Source organism: Pelobates fuscus, chromosome 5 (assembly GCF_036172605.1).
Source record: "Pelobates fuscus isolate aPelFus1 chromosome 5, aPelFus1.pri, whole genome shotgun sequence".
Classification (NCBI taxonomy): domain Eukaryota; kingdom Metazoa; phylum Chordata; class Amphibia; order Anura; family Pelobatidae; genus Pelobates; species Pelobates fuscus.
Window position 1 is genome coordinate 197,501 of NC_086321.1, and position 14,917 is coordinate 212,417.

The 14,917-nt window shown below is 45.9% G+C and overlaps 1 protein-coding gene across 2 annotated transcripts in view; it reads right to left on the reverse strand.

Moving 5' to 3' along the window:
* The window catches only part of LOC134610544 (talin-1), a 180,134-nt gene that overhangs the window by 112,956 nt on the left and 52,261 nt on the right, over positions 1 to 14,917 (reverse strand). For both annotated transcript variants that reach the window (XM_063453511.1, XM_063453510.1), the window contains exons 4-11: positions 14,491 to 14,588; positions 12,049 to 12,178; positions 11,784 to 11,936; positions 6,139 to 6,281; positions 4,427 to 4,554; positions 2,000 to 2,060; positions 836 to 940; positions 574 to 729 (exon numbers count right to left, since the gene is read on the reverse strand). In XM_063453511.1, coding sequence (XP_063309581.1) covers positions 574 to 729; positions 836 to 940; positions 2,000 to 2,060; positions 4,427 to 4,554; positions 6,139 to 6,281; positions 11,784 to 11,936; positions 12,049 to 12,178; positions 14,491 to 14,588 — 974 coding nt within the window. The remainder of the gene's footprint in view (positions 1 to 573; positions 730 to 835; positions 941 to 1,999; positions 2,061 to 4,426; positions 4,555 to 6,138; positions 6,282 to 11,783; positions 11,937 to 12,048; positions 12,179 to 14,490; positions 14,589 to 14,917) is intronic.

A 14,917-nucleotide genomic window follows, 5' to 3' on the forward strand; every position in this document is an offset into this window, starting at 1 on the left:
CAACAGGGCTGAGCTTGCTATCCAGAAGGAGGAGCCCTCTTCAATGGGACTGAGCCTCTTTCCTCTAAGACTGAAGTATCTATTCATGTGGAGAAGACACTCTTCAACGACTGAGCTTTCTAACTAGACACAGTAGTCTCTGGGGATAAATTTTCTATAAATTTGGAAAAGCCTCTATTCTCCGGACAAGCTTTCAAACCAGATGGAGAAGCCTCTCCTGTGGAGCAGGCTTTCTACTCAGGCAGAAAGCCTTAAATTTTGGACTGAGCTCTCTCATCAGACAGAAAAGCCTACATTTGTTTATTATATTAAAATGATGATCATTAGCACCTTTTTCGTATAACTGTCTAATCTTGCACCCGACTATAGGCCTACAAAAATCCCTAACTTGTTACTTTTGAAGGGAAATTTGATTTAGATTTTTCTTCTGTTCACTCACTTTACATTTGGCCAACATGCTACATCTATAGATTTCTATAAATAATTTAAAACATACATTTTAATAAGTATTAATGTGAAAAGCACAGTGAGATATAAACATCCATATCTGCACAACAGGACAGATTAACTCACCAGAGTGAAGCTTTTCGGGGAGGCCGCCCATCGTTTGATGTTGGTCAAGTTCCACTCCTGAATCACCTCTTTGGTTTTCTCATCAACTCTCATCACACATTCCTTGGTGATCCCAAGAAGACGAGGGACAAGTTTATTTTTACCTTTCATTTTTTCCTAGAAGATAACCAAGATTTGTGATGAAAACACTGAACTAGGATATTTGAAGCAAAGGGGAACAGGGTGACTATAGTAGATGACAAATTGGTAACAACAAAAGTACCTTCACCAGGAAGAATGACACCCCGTATGTTTTTAGAGAACGAGCAAGTTTCACATAGCGAGCCTTGGCTTCAATTTCACTCATATTTCCACACTGCTTGTGATGCTAAGAACAGAGCAAACAGAGCATGTCACATCCAAAAATTATCATTATTTCGACAATACAGCAAAATATTATAAATACAGCATAATAAAAAAAAAAAAAAACCTTCATGAATGTGCTTAGTAAAAGAAATAATATGAGAATTACCTAAATCCCACACTGTTTGTGCTTGGAATCCTCAAAGGCACTGCATATTATTTAGCTTCAATATTTTTAACCTCACTGTGTCAGCAATGATCAGGCCAAAATGAGGTTCATCCAGCTAGAGAGAGACAGCGTGCGCGAGCACACACACACACACACACACTCACTGTCACACACACACACACACACTGACGCTCACACACTCACACTCACTGACGCTCACACACTTACACTCACTGACGCTCACACACTCACACTCACTGACGCTCACACACACACAATACTGTTGGTGCCAGACTCCCTACAAAGTCAGTATCAATCTCACACACACACACACTGACACACACTCACTGTCACTGAAAAACACACACTCACACTCACTGACGCTCACACACACACTCACTGACGCTCACACACACACACACTCAATGACGCTCACACACACACACACTCAATGACGCTCACACACACACACTCACTGACGCTCACACACACACACTCACTGACGCTCACACACACACTCAATGACGCTCACACACACACACACTCAATGACGCTCACACACACACACACTCAATGACGCTCACACACACACACTCACTGACGCTCACACACACACACACTCACTGACGCTCACACACACACACACACACTCACTGACGCTCACACACACACACACACACTCACTGACGCTCACACACACACACACACACTCACTGACGCTCACACACACACACACACTCACTGACGCTCACACACACACTCACTGACGCTCACACACACACTCACTGACGCTCACACACACACACACACAATACTGTTGGTGCCAGACTCCCTACAAAGTCAGTATCAATCCTACTATATAGAAGATACGTTGGTTTCAGTGTTACACAGCAATGAGCCAAGCCACCTACTCACCAGAAAAATCTTGCGTTCTCCTTTTTGTTTGACATACTCTTTAGGGAGAAAATCCTTCAATCTGTTGGCAAACACATATCAAACATGAAACCACATTGTGGCAAGACAAGTAGAAATTATATGGAAGAGTTTTGTGTTATGCAAAATAAGGGGTGGCGTGACTGATACAAAGGAGGACGCTTTACAGAGAGCCCAAGGGTGGACAGACAGATTACAGGACGAGAGGTGGACAGACAGATTACAGGACGAGAGGTGGACAGACAGATTACAGGACGAGAGGTGGACAGACAGATTACAGGACGAGAGGTGGACAGACAGATTACAGGACGAGAGGTGGACAGACAGATTACAGGACGAGAGGTGGACAGACAGATTACAGGACGAGAGGTGGACAGACATTACAGGACGAGAGGTGGACAGACATTACAGGACGAGAGGTGGACAGACAGATTACAGGACGAGAGGTGGACAGACAGATTACAGGACGAGAGGTGGACAGACAGATTACAGGACGAGAGGTGGACAGACAGATTACAGGACGAGAGGTGGACAGACAGATTACAGGACGAGAGGTGGACAGACAGATTACAGGACGAGAGGTGGACAGACAGATTACAGGACGAGAGGTGGACAGACAGATTACAGGACGAGAGGTGGACAGACAGATTACAGGACGAGAGGTGGACAGACAGATTACAGGACGAAAGGTGGACAGACAGATTACAGGACGAGAGGTGGACAGACAGATTACAGGACGAGAGGTGGACAGACAGATTACAGGACGAGAGGTGGACAGACAGATTACAGGACGAGAGGTGGACAGACAGATTACAGGACGAGAGGTGGACAGACAGATTACAGGACGAGAGGTGGACAGACAGATTACAGGACGAGAGGTGGACAGACAGATTACAGGACGAGAGGTGGACAGACAGATTACAGGACGAGAGGTGGACAGACAGATTACAGGACGAGAGGTGGACAGACAGATTACAGGACGAGAGGTGGACAGACAGATTACAGGACGAGAGGTGGACAGACAGATTACAGGACGAGAGGTGGACAGACAGATTACAGGACGAGAGGTGGACAGACAGATTACAGGACGAGAGGTGGACAGACAGATTACAGGACGAGAGGTGGACAGACAGATTACAGGACGAGAGGTGGACAGACAGATTACAGGACGAGAGGTGGACAGACAGATTACAGGACGAGAGGTGGACAGACAGATTACAGGACGAGAGGTGGACAGACAGATTACAGGACGAGAGGTGGACAGACAGATTACAGGACGAGAGGTGGACAGACAGATTACAGGACGAGAGGTGGACAGACAGATTACAGGACGAGAGGTGGACAGACAGATTACAGGACGAGAGGTGGACAGACAGATTACAGGACGAGAGGTGGACAGACAGATTACAGGACGAGAGGTGGACAGACAGATTACAGGACGAGAGGTGGACAGACAGATTACAGGACGAGAGGTGGACAGACAGATTACAGGACGAGAGGTGGACAGACAGATTACAGGACGAGAGGTGGACAGACAGATTACAGGACGAGAGGTGGACAGACAGATTACAGGACGAGAGGTGGACAGACAGATTACAGGACGAGAGGTGGACAGACAGATTACAGGACGAGAGGTGGACAGACAGATTACAGGACGAGAGGTGGACAGACAGATTACAGGACGAGAGGTGGACAGACAGATTACAGGACGAGAGGTGGACAGACAGATTACAGGACGAGAGGTGGACAGACAGATTACAGGACGAGAGGTGGACAGACAGATTACAGGACGAGAGGTGGACAGACAGATTACAGGACGAGAGGTGGACAGACAGATTACAGGACGAGAGGTGGACAGACAGATTACAGGACGAGAGGTGGACAGACAGATTACAGGACGAGAGGTGGACAGACAGATTACAGGACGAGAGGTGGACAGACAGATTACAGGACGAGAGGTGGACAGACAGATTACAGGACGAGAGGTGGACAGACAGATTACAGGACGAGAGGTGGACAGACAGATTACAGGACGAGAGGTGGACAGACAGATTACAGGACGAGAGGTGGACAGACAGATTACAGGACGAGAGGTGGACAGACAGATTACAGGACGAGAGGTGGACAGACAGATTACAGGACGAGAGGTGGACAGACAGATTACAGGATGAAAGGTGGACAGACAGATTACAGAATGATGGGTGGAGTGACCGATTACAGAAGGATGGATGGAGTGACCGATCTAGAACAAAGGGTAGAGTGACAGATTACAGGAGGAGGGCTGGAGTGACAGATTACAGGAGGAGGGATGGAGTGACCATTTATGCAGTGCTTTGCAATTTATTTACTCTTTATAAATGATAATATAGAAAGATTTGGAGACCACACAGTGTTGTTATCCAAACTCACTCCAAGAAGCCCGGCTTGTGCTTGATTTCATTGTGGGGTCCAAACTGCACCTGACACTGATACCCAGCAAACTCACAGGCTTTGTCAAAAGAGACTGGATGGGAACCATTTAAAATGTCATCACGAGCCTGAGAAATAAGAAGAACAAGGTATGACAAGTAAAAACAAGAAATGGAGCACAGTCTAGTGCTGACGAAAGCCAGGCACCCAGAGAGTGCTCACATTTATTGACATTCAATGAATTGAAGAGGGATTTTCAGGCACACAGGGAGTGCTCATATTTACTAACATTCAATGAATTGAAGAGGGATTTTCAGGCACACAGGGAGTGCTCACATTTACTAACATTCAATGAATTGAAGAGGGATTTTCAGGCACACAGGGAGTGCTCACATTTACTAACATTCAATGAATTGAAGAGGGATTTTCAGGCACACAGGGAGAGCTCACATTTACTAACATTCAATGAATTGAAGAGGGTTTTTCAGGCACACAGGGAGTGCTCACATTTACTAACATTCAATGAATTGAAGAGGGATTTTCAGGCACACAGGGAGAGCTCACATTTACTAACATTCAATGAATTGAAGAGGGATTTTCAGGCACACAGGGAGAGCTCACATTTACTAACATTCAATGAATTGAAGAGGGATTTTCAGGCACACAGGGAGAGCTCACATTTACTAACATTCAATGAATTGAAGAGGGATTTTCAGGCACACAGGGAGAGCTCACATTTACTAACATTCAATGAATTGAAGAGGGATTTTCAGGCACACAGAGAGTGCTCACATTTACTAACATTCAATGAATTGAAGAGGGATTTTCAGGCACACAGGGAGAGCTCACATTTACTAACATTCAATGAATTGAAGAGGGATTTTCAGGCACACAGGGAGTGCTCACATTTACTAACATTCAATGAATTGAAGAGGGATTTTCAGGCACACAGGGAGTGCTCACATTTACTAACATTCAATGAATTGAAGAGGGATTTTCAGGCACACAGGGAGTGCTCACATTTACTAACATTCAATGAATTGAAGAGGGATTTTCAGGCACACAGGGAGTGCTCACATTTACTAACATTCAATGAATTGAAGAGGGATTTTCAGGCACACAGGGAGTGCTCACATTTACCAACATTCAATGAATTGAAGAGGGATTTTCAGGCACACAGGGAGAGCTCACATTTACCAACATTCAATGAATTGAAGAGGGATTTTCAGGCACACAGGGAGAGCTCACATTTACTAACATTCAATGAATTGAAGAGGGATTTTCAGGCACACAGGGAGTGCTCACATTTACTAACATTCAATGAATTGAAGAGGGATTTTCAGGCACACAGGGAGTGCTCACATTTACCAACATTCAATGAATTGAAGAGGGATTTTCAGGCACACAGGGAGTGCTCACATTTACTAACATTCAATGAATTGAAGAGGGATTTTCAGGCACACAGGGAGTGCTCACATTTACTAACATTCAATGAATTGAAGAGGGATTTTCAGGCACACAGGGAGTGCTCACATTTACTAACATTCAATGAATTGAAGAGGGATTTCGTCACCCAACACTTTAAAGACAAAAACATTTTCAAATGTTTCATGCAAAATTTAACTCAAAAAGACACATGGCTGGAGCCACCGTTCTATGGGGTGATTTAAAGAGGAGATAACCAGACACAGAGCTTTATACACAGGGAGTACCTGAACATAAAGAAGATTGAGCTGCACTGGGTCTCTGGAATCCACATTCTGGTCAGAGTAGAAAAATTTCCTCCGCAGGAGAAGGGTCTCATTCTCATCCACTCCCTGTTCCCGCAGAGTACGTCCTGGATCCAGCCAGTTCACTGGTAGTAGAGAGATGGGGAAGAATTACAATGGTGTAGAAATTGAATGAAGTGTGATGTATTGGGGTTCTGAAGAGTCTGTGCAGATTATAGCTGTCAATCGACAAGTAAATTAGGGGGTTCACAGTCATGGAGTATAGGTGTAACAGCTGTGGGGTGTGGCATATTTAACATTTTAAAGGATAAATTACACAAATTACGGATCACAGATCATTTTCTTACTTAGTGCAGGGAACTCCATTTTAATAAGTTAAAACATTATAAAAAAAACAAACCAAAAAAAAACAAACAGTAGGACAATATATGCGATGCAATCTAAATGAACTAAAATATAATCAGATTCTTGCTGATACTCCACTAACCCAGCAGCAAGCAGCAGGGAGTACCTTCAAAATCAGGAAAATATTTGCAGTGATTGAGCTCCTGATGCAGTTTTACTCAGATCTCTGTGCAGAAGAGATGGGAGCATATTATCCCATAAACCAGCTTGGCACTGTTAATTCCGCCCCCAGTTCTACTCATTGGATCTGTGTGGGTAGAGATGGGAGCATATTATCCCATAAACCAGCTTGGCACTGTTAATTCCGCCCCCAGTTCTACTCATCGGATCTGTGTGGGTAGAGATGGGAGCATATTATCCCATAAACCAGCTTGGCACTGTTAATTCCGCCCCCAGTTCTACTCATCAGATCTGTGTGCAGGGAGAGATGGGAGCATTTTATACCATAAACCAGCCTGGCATGGTTAACTCAGCCCTCAGCCCCTGCAGTTCTACTTATCAGATCTGTGTGCGGAGATGGGAACATACTATCCCAAAAACCAGCCTGGCACGGTTAATTCAGGTCCCGGCCGTAGTTCTACTCATCAGATCTGTGTGCTGAAAGAGATGGGAGCATATTATCCCATAAACCAGCCTAGCACAGTAAATTTAGCCCTCAGCCAGTCGCAGTTCTACTAATCAGATCTGTGTGGAGGGAGAGATGGGAGCATATTATCCTATAAACCAGCCTGGCACGGTTAATTCAGCCCCCAGCCAGCCATAGTTCTACTCAGCAGGTCTGTGTGGGGAGAAATGGGAACATATTCTATAAACCAGCCTGGCACGGTTAATTCAGCAGGTCTGTGCATGGGAAGAGAGGCTGGCGCTGGGACTCTCCTCCCTCTTCTGGGAGCCGCTCGCGCATTCAGCCAGTCCATAGGAAATGTATTATCCTATAAACCAGCATTGCATAGTTAATTCAGCTACAGTTCTACTCAGCAGGTCTGTGTGTGGGGAGAGATGGGAGGATTTTATCCCATAAACCAGCCTGGCACGGTTAATTCAGCCCCCAGCCGGCTGCAGTTCTACTCATCAGATCTGTGTGGGGAAAAATGGGAACATATCCTATAAACCAGCCTGGCACGGTTAATTCAGCCCCAGTTCTACTCATCGGATCTGTGTGTGGGGAGAGATGGGAGCATACTATCCCATAAACCAGCCAGGCACTGTTAATTCAGCCCCCAGCCACAGTTCTACTCAGCAGGTCTGTGTGCGGGGAGATATGTGAACCAACCTTTGCCATGTGCTTGTTGAACAATAATTTTCTTATTTCTTTGCATGTACACACATTATTTTATAACATTTTGTAAAGAACAAAAAAAGGTTTTTCTAGCTTTTTTAGTATCAGTATAAAATGGATGGGGGTTGTGGGAAGACACTAGGTCCTCCCCCCAAAAAGTTAACATTAGGGCCCCCACTCACTGCCAATGGGGCTGACTTAATTCCGACCATGTTTGGCTTAAGTAAATATGAGAATTGCCATTGCGGTCAGAATTCAGTTATATTCCCTTGACAAAACCTGGTCTCCAGAATAGGCTGTGTTAAAGATATAGTGGTCTCTAAACCCCATTATTTTCAGAAATGCTTTGCCTCATTGCGAATCATCATTATGAAGACAGGTATACCTTAAACCTATAAAACAAAGGTGAAATTAAGTGTGTAAGGCACTTCTTAAGTTCACTAACAGTGCCAAATATTGTGTAGAACTGGTATATCCAAGTGTTCCCCAACACTCAAACAATCATAAAAAACAAAAATAAAATACATCAGTTCAAAGAAACCTTCATGCAACAGTGCTAAACCAGTGTCAAATACAGATACAAATGTGGACTTCGTTTTAAATACTGGTAACATAGACAAAAGACACATTGTGTGTACTGCATACACAAAAGCAACTCTAACTGGGAATAAAATGATCACTCACATGGCTCAGAGCCATATCGGGCTCTGCATTATAGGATCAAGGATGCCTTTCCAGGCTACTGGATCCACTTGTCAAGGAAAGGAGAATGAAGTAATTACACAAAAATATTAATTTAAAACAAATACATATATTAAAAAAAAAAAAAAAAATTAGATGGAACATAAATCACTGGGTACTTAAAGGATGGATAAAGGTTTAAAAAAACAGTCCATGGCAAAGTAGTCCTTACCACCTGAAATAGTAAGCCAGGAATAGTATGCAGGGACAGAGAACGTCCAATAAATGGATATAGAGCTGCATTTGTGTATGCAGTTCACACTATGCGTCTTTTTAATTTTTCCTTTTATCTATTTCACCAGCATTTCAAACTAAGTACAGGCATACCCAACTTTTAAGTACACAATGGGAACCAGAGCATGTATGTAAAATGAAAATGTACTTAAAAGTGATCAATACCTTTTTTCGCTTCCCAGTGCATGTACTGCATTGCAATAGTGATTTACAGGCATAACTGATACTGCAGCTGCAGATTTCCAGTGATTTTATTTCCAGTGATTTCCAGTGAGCGCTTTTATTCAGTTAAAGGACCACTATAGTGCCAGGAAAACAAACTTGTGGTGCTGAAAGAGGAGGAAGGGGTTAATCCCTTACCTTTTTTCCAGCGCCCAGCTCACTCGGCGCTGGGACTCTCCTCCCTCTTCTGGGAGCAGCACGCGTTCAGCCAGTCCATAGAAAAGCATTCTCAATGCTTTCCTATGGACGCTGGCGTCTTCTCACTGGGAAAATCAAAGTGAGAAGAGCGGAAGCGCCTCTAGCGGCTGTCAATGAGCTTAACCCATAGGAAACTTTCTCTGAAACTGCTATGTATACAGCAGAAAGGGTTTATCCTAGATGGACCAGGCACCCAGTCCACTTCATTAAGCTGAAGTGGTGGTCTGGGTGCCTATAGTGGTCCTTTAAAACAAACCGTAAAAAAAACTCATTCCAGATTGTACCATTTATCTTTAATGTTTTACTCATCTGACAACCTTACACTGGGAGGAAAAGTCAAATAAACCTGCCCACTCTGCCAATACAGTGCCAATTTGTATTTATTAGCAGCTTAGTTGCACACTTTGTTTAGAAACACCTCTTCATCACTTTAAGCATGTATGGTTTAACTTTGAAGCCTCAGAATTGTGGCTAATGCAGCTAAGCTGCTAAGTCATAGTTATAGAGAAAGGCAGGGTACACCGTTTCACTGGATGGCGCCAATAGCAGAATATGGACAATGAAGGGGCAGAAAAAAATATATATGTTCAGCTAAGAGTAGGCATTAGAAATGTGAGATGATTAACCTGTGCCATGTCAGAAGGTGTGAAAAGTTCTTGCCCCAATGACACTGAACCGAGCTGCTCCGGGCGAGAATAGAACCTTCCATTTCCTGTTCACTCGCGAGGCACCCATGTCCTCCCATTAAATCTATATGTAACTCTTCAAACCAGACACCAAAACTAATCCTAACAATAGCTCTAACCCTTATTGAGAGGATTCCCACTGCGGATCCCAGTACTGGAACAGCAGAGGAATTTCCCAGCTTACACAGTGCAGATCAGTACTCAGTACTGTGTGCGAGGAGACAGGGGACCTCATTACACCATAACCTTATAGCTGCAGTTATAACACACAGTGTGCGGGGAGACAGGGGACCTCATTACACCATAACCTTATAGCTGCAGTTATAACACACTGTGTGCGGGGAGACAGGGGACCTTCTTACACTATAACCTTATAGCTGCAGTTATAATACACCGTGTGCGGGGAGACAGGGGAGCTCCTTACACCATAACCTTATAGCTGCAGTTATAATACACGGTGTGGGGGGGAGACAGGGGACCTCCTTACACCATAACCTTATAGCTGCAGTTATAATACACTGTGTGCGGGGAGACAGAGGACCTCCTTACACCATAAACTTATAGCTGCAGTTATAATACACTGTGTGCGGGGATACCGGGGACCTCCTTACACCATAACCTTATAGCTGCAGTTATAATACACTGTGTGCGGGGAGACAGGGGACCTCCTTACACCATAACCTTATAGCTGCAGTTATAATACACTGTGTGTGGGGAGACAGGGGATCTCCTTACACCATAACCTTATAGCTGCAGTTATAACACACCGTGTGCGGGGAGACAGGGGACCTCCTTACACCATAACCGTATAGCTGCAGTTATAATACACTGTGTGCGGGGAGACAGGGGACCTCCTTACACCATAACCTTATAGCCGCAGTTATAACACTGTGTGCGGGGAGACGGGGGACCGTCTTACACCATAACCTTACAGCTGCAGTTATAATACACTGTGTGCAGGGAGATAGGAGACCTCCTTACACCATAAACTTATAGCTGCAGTTATAATACACTGTGTGCGGGGAGACCGGGGACCTCCTTACACCATAACCTTATAGCTGCAGTTATAATACACTGTGTGCGGGGAGACAGGGGACCTCCTTACACCAGAAGCTTATAGCTGCAGTTATAATACACTGTGTGCGGGGAGACAGGGGACCTCCTTACACCATAACCTTATAGCTGCAGTTATAATACACTGTGTGCGGGGAGACAGGGGACCTCCTTACACCATAACCTTATAGCTGCAGTTATAATACACTGTGTGCGGGGAGACAGGGGACCTCCTTACACCATAACCTTATAGCTGCAGTTATAATACACTGTGTGCGGGGAGACAGGGGACCTCCTTACACCATAACCTTATAGCTGCAGTTATAATACACTGTGTGCGGGAAGACAGGGGACCTCCTTACACCATAACCTAATAGCTGCAGTTATAATACACTGTGTGCGGGGAGACAGGGGACCTCCTTACACCATAACCTTATAGCTGCAGTTATAATACACTGTGTGCAGGGAGACAGGGGGCCTCCTTACACCATGACCTTATAGCTGCAGTTATAATACACTGTGTGCAGGGGAGACAGGGGACCTCGTTACACCATAACCTTATAGCTGCAGTTATAATACACTGTGTGCGGGGAGACGAGGGACCTCCTTACACCATAACCTTATAGCTGCAGTTATAATACACTGTGTGCGGGGAGACAGGGGACCTCCTTACACCATAACCTTATAGCTGCAGTTATAATACACTGTGTGCGGGGAGACAGGGGACCTCCTTACACCATAACCTTATAGCTGCAGTTATAATACACTGTGTGCGGGAAGATAGGGACAGGCTGAAACCAACAACATACATTCATCATCTGTGTGAAGCTTTTGTTTGAGTTTCTCCATTTTCTTGTCATCTCGAAGGAGAGTTTTATCACGTTTCAGAGTTCCAGTAACCTCTTCCTTCTTTTCTTCTAGAAGCTCCCGAACCAATGAATACTCATCGTAGTTTGTGATTCCTACAAATTGATAAAATATTTCACACAATGGCAATTTGGAATAGAAAACAAAAGAATAATCATGATTTATCATAAACCAAACCAGAATGAAACATGTTTTGAGTTCTCTCACCAATACGGGCACAGATGGTCATCAGAAGGTCACTCATGGTCTTTGAATCATCCACCATGACGGTTTTAACGGTTCCATCCAACATGCGGATCTTCAGTGGGCGTTGCTTCTTTCGATATTCCAAAGTATCCTGTAAAGGAGAAAGATTTACAGAGAAAATGATAAGAGAACAAGCTCAAGGGCTAGGACAAGAGACCAATTATAGAGAATTAGCGCCTGCTAGTACAGGAAGGAGGGCCGGGAGCAGAGGCCAGTTATAGAGGATTAGCGCCTGCTAGTAAAGGAAGGTGGGCCGGGAGCAGAGGCCAGTTATAGAGGATTAATGCCTGCTAGTACAGGAAGGAGGGCCGGGAGCAGAGGCCAGTTATAGAGGATTAACGCCTGCTAGTACAGGAAGGTGGGCCGGGAGCAGAGGCCAATTATAGAGAATTAGCGCCTGCTAGTACAGGAAGGAGGGCCGATAGCAGAGGCCAGTTATAGAGGATTAATGCCTGCTAGTACAGGAAGGAGGGCCGATAGCAGAGGCCAGTTATAGAGAATTAGCGCCTGCTAGTACAGGAAGGAGGGCCGGGAGCAGAGGCCAGTTATAGAGAATTAGCGCCTGCTAGTTCAGGAAGGAGGGCCAGGAAAAGAGGCCAGTTATAGAAGATTAGCGACTGCTAGTACAGAAAGGAGGGCCAGGAGCAGAGGCCAGTTATAGAGGATTAGCGCCTGCTAGAACTGGAAGGTGGGCCGGGAGCAGAGGCCAGTTATAGAGAATTAGCGAATGCTAGTACAGGAAGGAGGGCCGGGAGCAGAGGCCAGGTATAGAGAATTAGCACCTGCTAGTACAGGAAGATGGGCCGGGAGCAGAGGCCAGTTATAGAGAATTAGCGTCTGCTAGTACTGGAAGGTGGGCCAGGAACAGAGGCCAGTTATAGAGGATTAGCGCCTGCTATTATAGGAAGGTGGGCCAGGAGCAGAGGCCAGTTATGGAGGATTAGCGCCTGCTAGTACAGGAATAGAGGATTAGCGCCTGCTAATACAGGAAGGAGGGCCGGGAGCAGAGGCTAGTTATAAAGAATTAGCGCCTGCTAATACAGGAAGGAGGGCCAGGAACAGAGGCTAGTTATAGAGGATTAGCGCATGCTAGTACAGGAAGGAGGGCCGGGAGCAGAGGCTAGTTATAGAGGATTAGCGCATGCTAGTACAGGAAGGAGGGCCGGGAGCAGAGGCCAGTTATAGAGGATTAACGCCTGCTAGTACAGGAAGGTGGGCCGGGAGCAAAGGCCAGTTATAGAGGATTAGTGCCTGCTAGTACAGGAAGGAGGGCCGGGAGCAGATGCCAGTTATAGAGGATTAGCGCCTGCTAGTACAGGAAGGTGGGCCGGGAGCAGAGGCCAGGTATAGAGGATTAGTGCCTGCTAGTACAGGAAGGAGGGCCGGGAGCAGAGGCCAGGTATAGAGGATTAGCGCCTGCTAGTACAGGAAGGAGGGCCGGGAGCAGAGGCCAGTTATAGAGAATTAGCGCCTGCTAGTACAGGAAGGAGGGCCGGGAGCAGAGGCTAGTTATAGAGGATTAACGCCTGCTAGTACAGGAAGGAGGGCCGGGAGCAGAGGCCAGTTATAGAGAATTAGAGAATGCTAGTACAGGAAGGTGGGCCGGGAGCAGAGGCTAGTTATAGAGGATTAACGCCTGCTAGTACAGGAAGGTGGGCCGGGAGCAGAGGCCAGGTATAGAGAATTAGAGAATGCTAGTACAGGAAGGAGGGCCGGGACCAGAGGCCAGGTATAGAGAATTAGCGCCTGCTAGTACAGGAAGGTGGGCTGGGAGCAGAGGCCAGTTATAGAGGATTAACGCCTGCTAGTACAGGAAGGAGGGCCGGGAGCAGAGGCCAGTTATAGAGAATTAGCGCCTGCTAGTACAGGAAGGAGGGCCGGGAGCAGAGGCCAGTTATAGAGGATTAACGCCTGCTAGTACAGGAAGGTGGGCCGGGAGCAGAGGCCAGTTATAGAGGATTAACGCCTGCTAGTACAGGAAGGTGGGCCGGGAGCAGAGGCCAGTTATAGAGAATTAGCGCCTGCTAGTACAGGAAGGAGGGCCGGGAGCAGAGGCCAGTTATAGAGAATTAGCGCCTGCTAGTACAGGAAGGTGGGCCGGGAGCAGAGGCCAGGTATAGAGAATTAGCGCCTGCTAGTACAGGAAGGTGGGCCGGGAGCAGAGGCCAATTATAGAGAATTAGCGCCTGCTAGTACAGGAAGGTGGGCCGGGAGCAGAGGCCAGTTATAGAGGATTAGCGCCTGCTAGTACAGGAAGGAGGGCCGGGAGCAGAGGCCAGTTATAGAGGATTAGCGCCTGCTAGTACAGGAAGGTGGGCCGGGAGCAGAGGCCAGTTAAAGAGGATTAGCGTCTGCAAGTACAGGAAGGTGGCCGGGGAGGCAAATTACAGATGATTAGCACACCCCATTCCGAAGCATGTAATAATCCAGGGCTTTCCCTGCTTCCAACCAAATTCCTTTCTTGGGATCCTCATCCGATAAGAAAAGACCAAAGTCATTTGCTGGAAAGAAAGAAAATGCGAGTAAAGGAACACTTCATTCATAAATAAATAATAAATTAAAACTTGTCTGCAGTCTTTGCAATCGCTCCCCTTCTAAGCCCACCTAGACTTTCTGTGGCTATCCAATCACAGCCTTCCCAATGCAGCTCAATCTTTGCAAGGCAGGTGCTTTAGGCAACTGCCGTCTCTTGAGTTTAGCTCCACTGAGCTAACCAAATTAGGAAGTCACAGGAGCAGGCATGTGATTGACAGCTAGGGGTGCAACAGATTAATATCCTCAAGGCTCATTTCTTGTCCCTTTTTTGTTCTCTTTTTACAATGTGCCATTG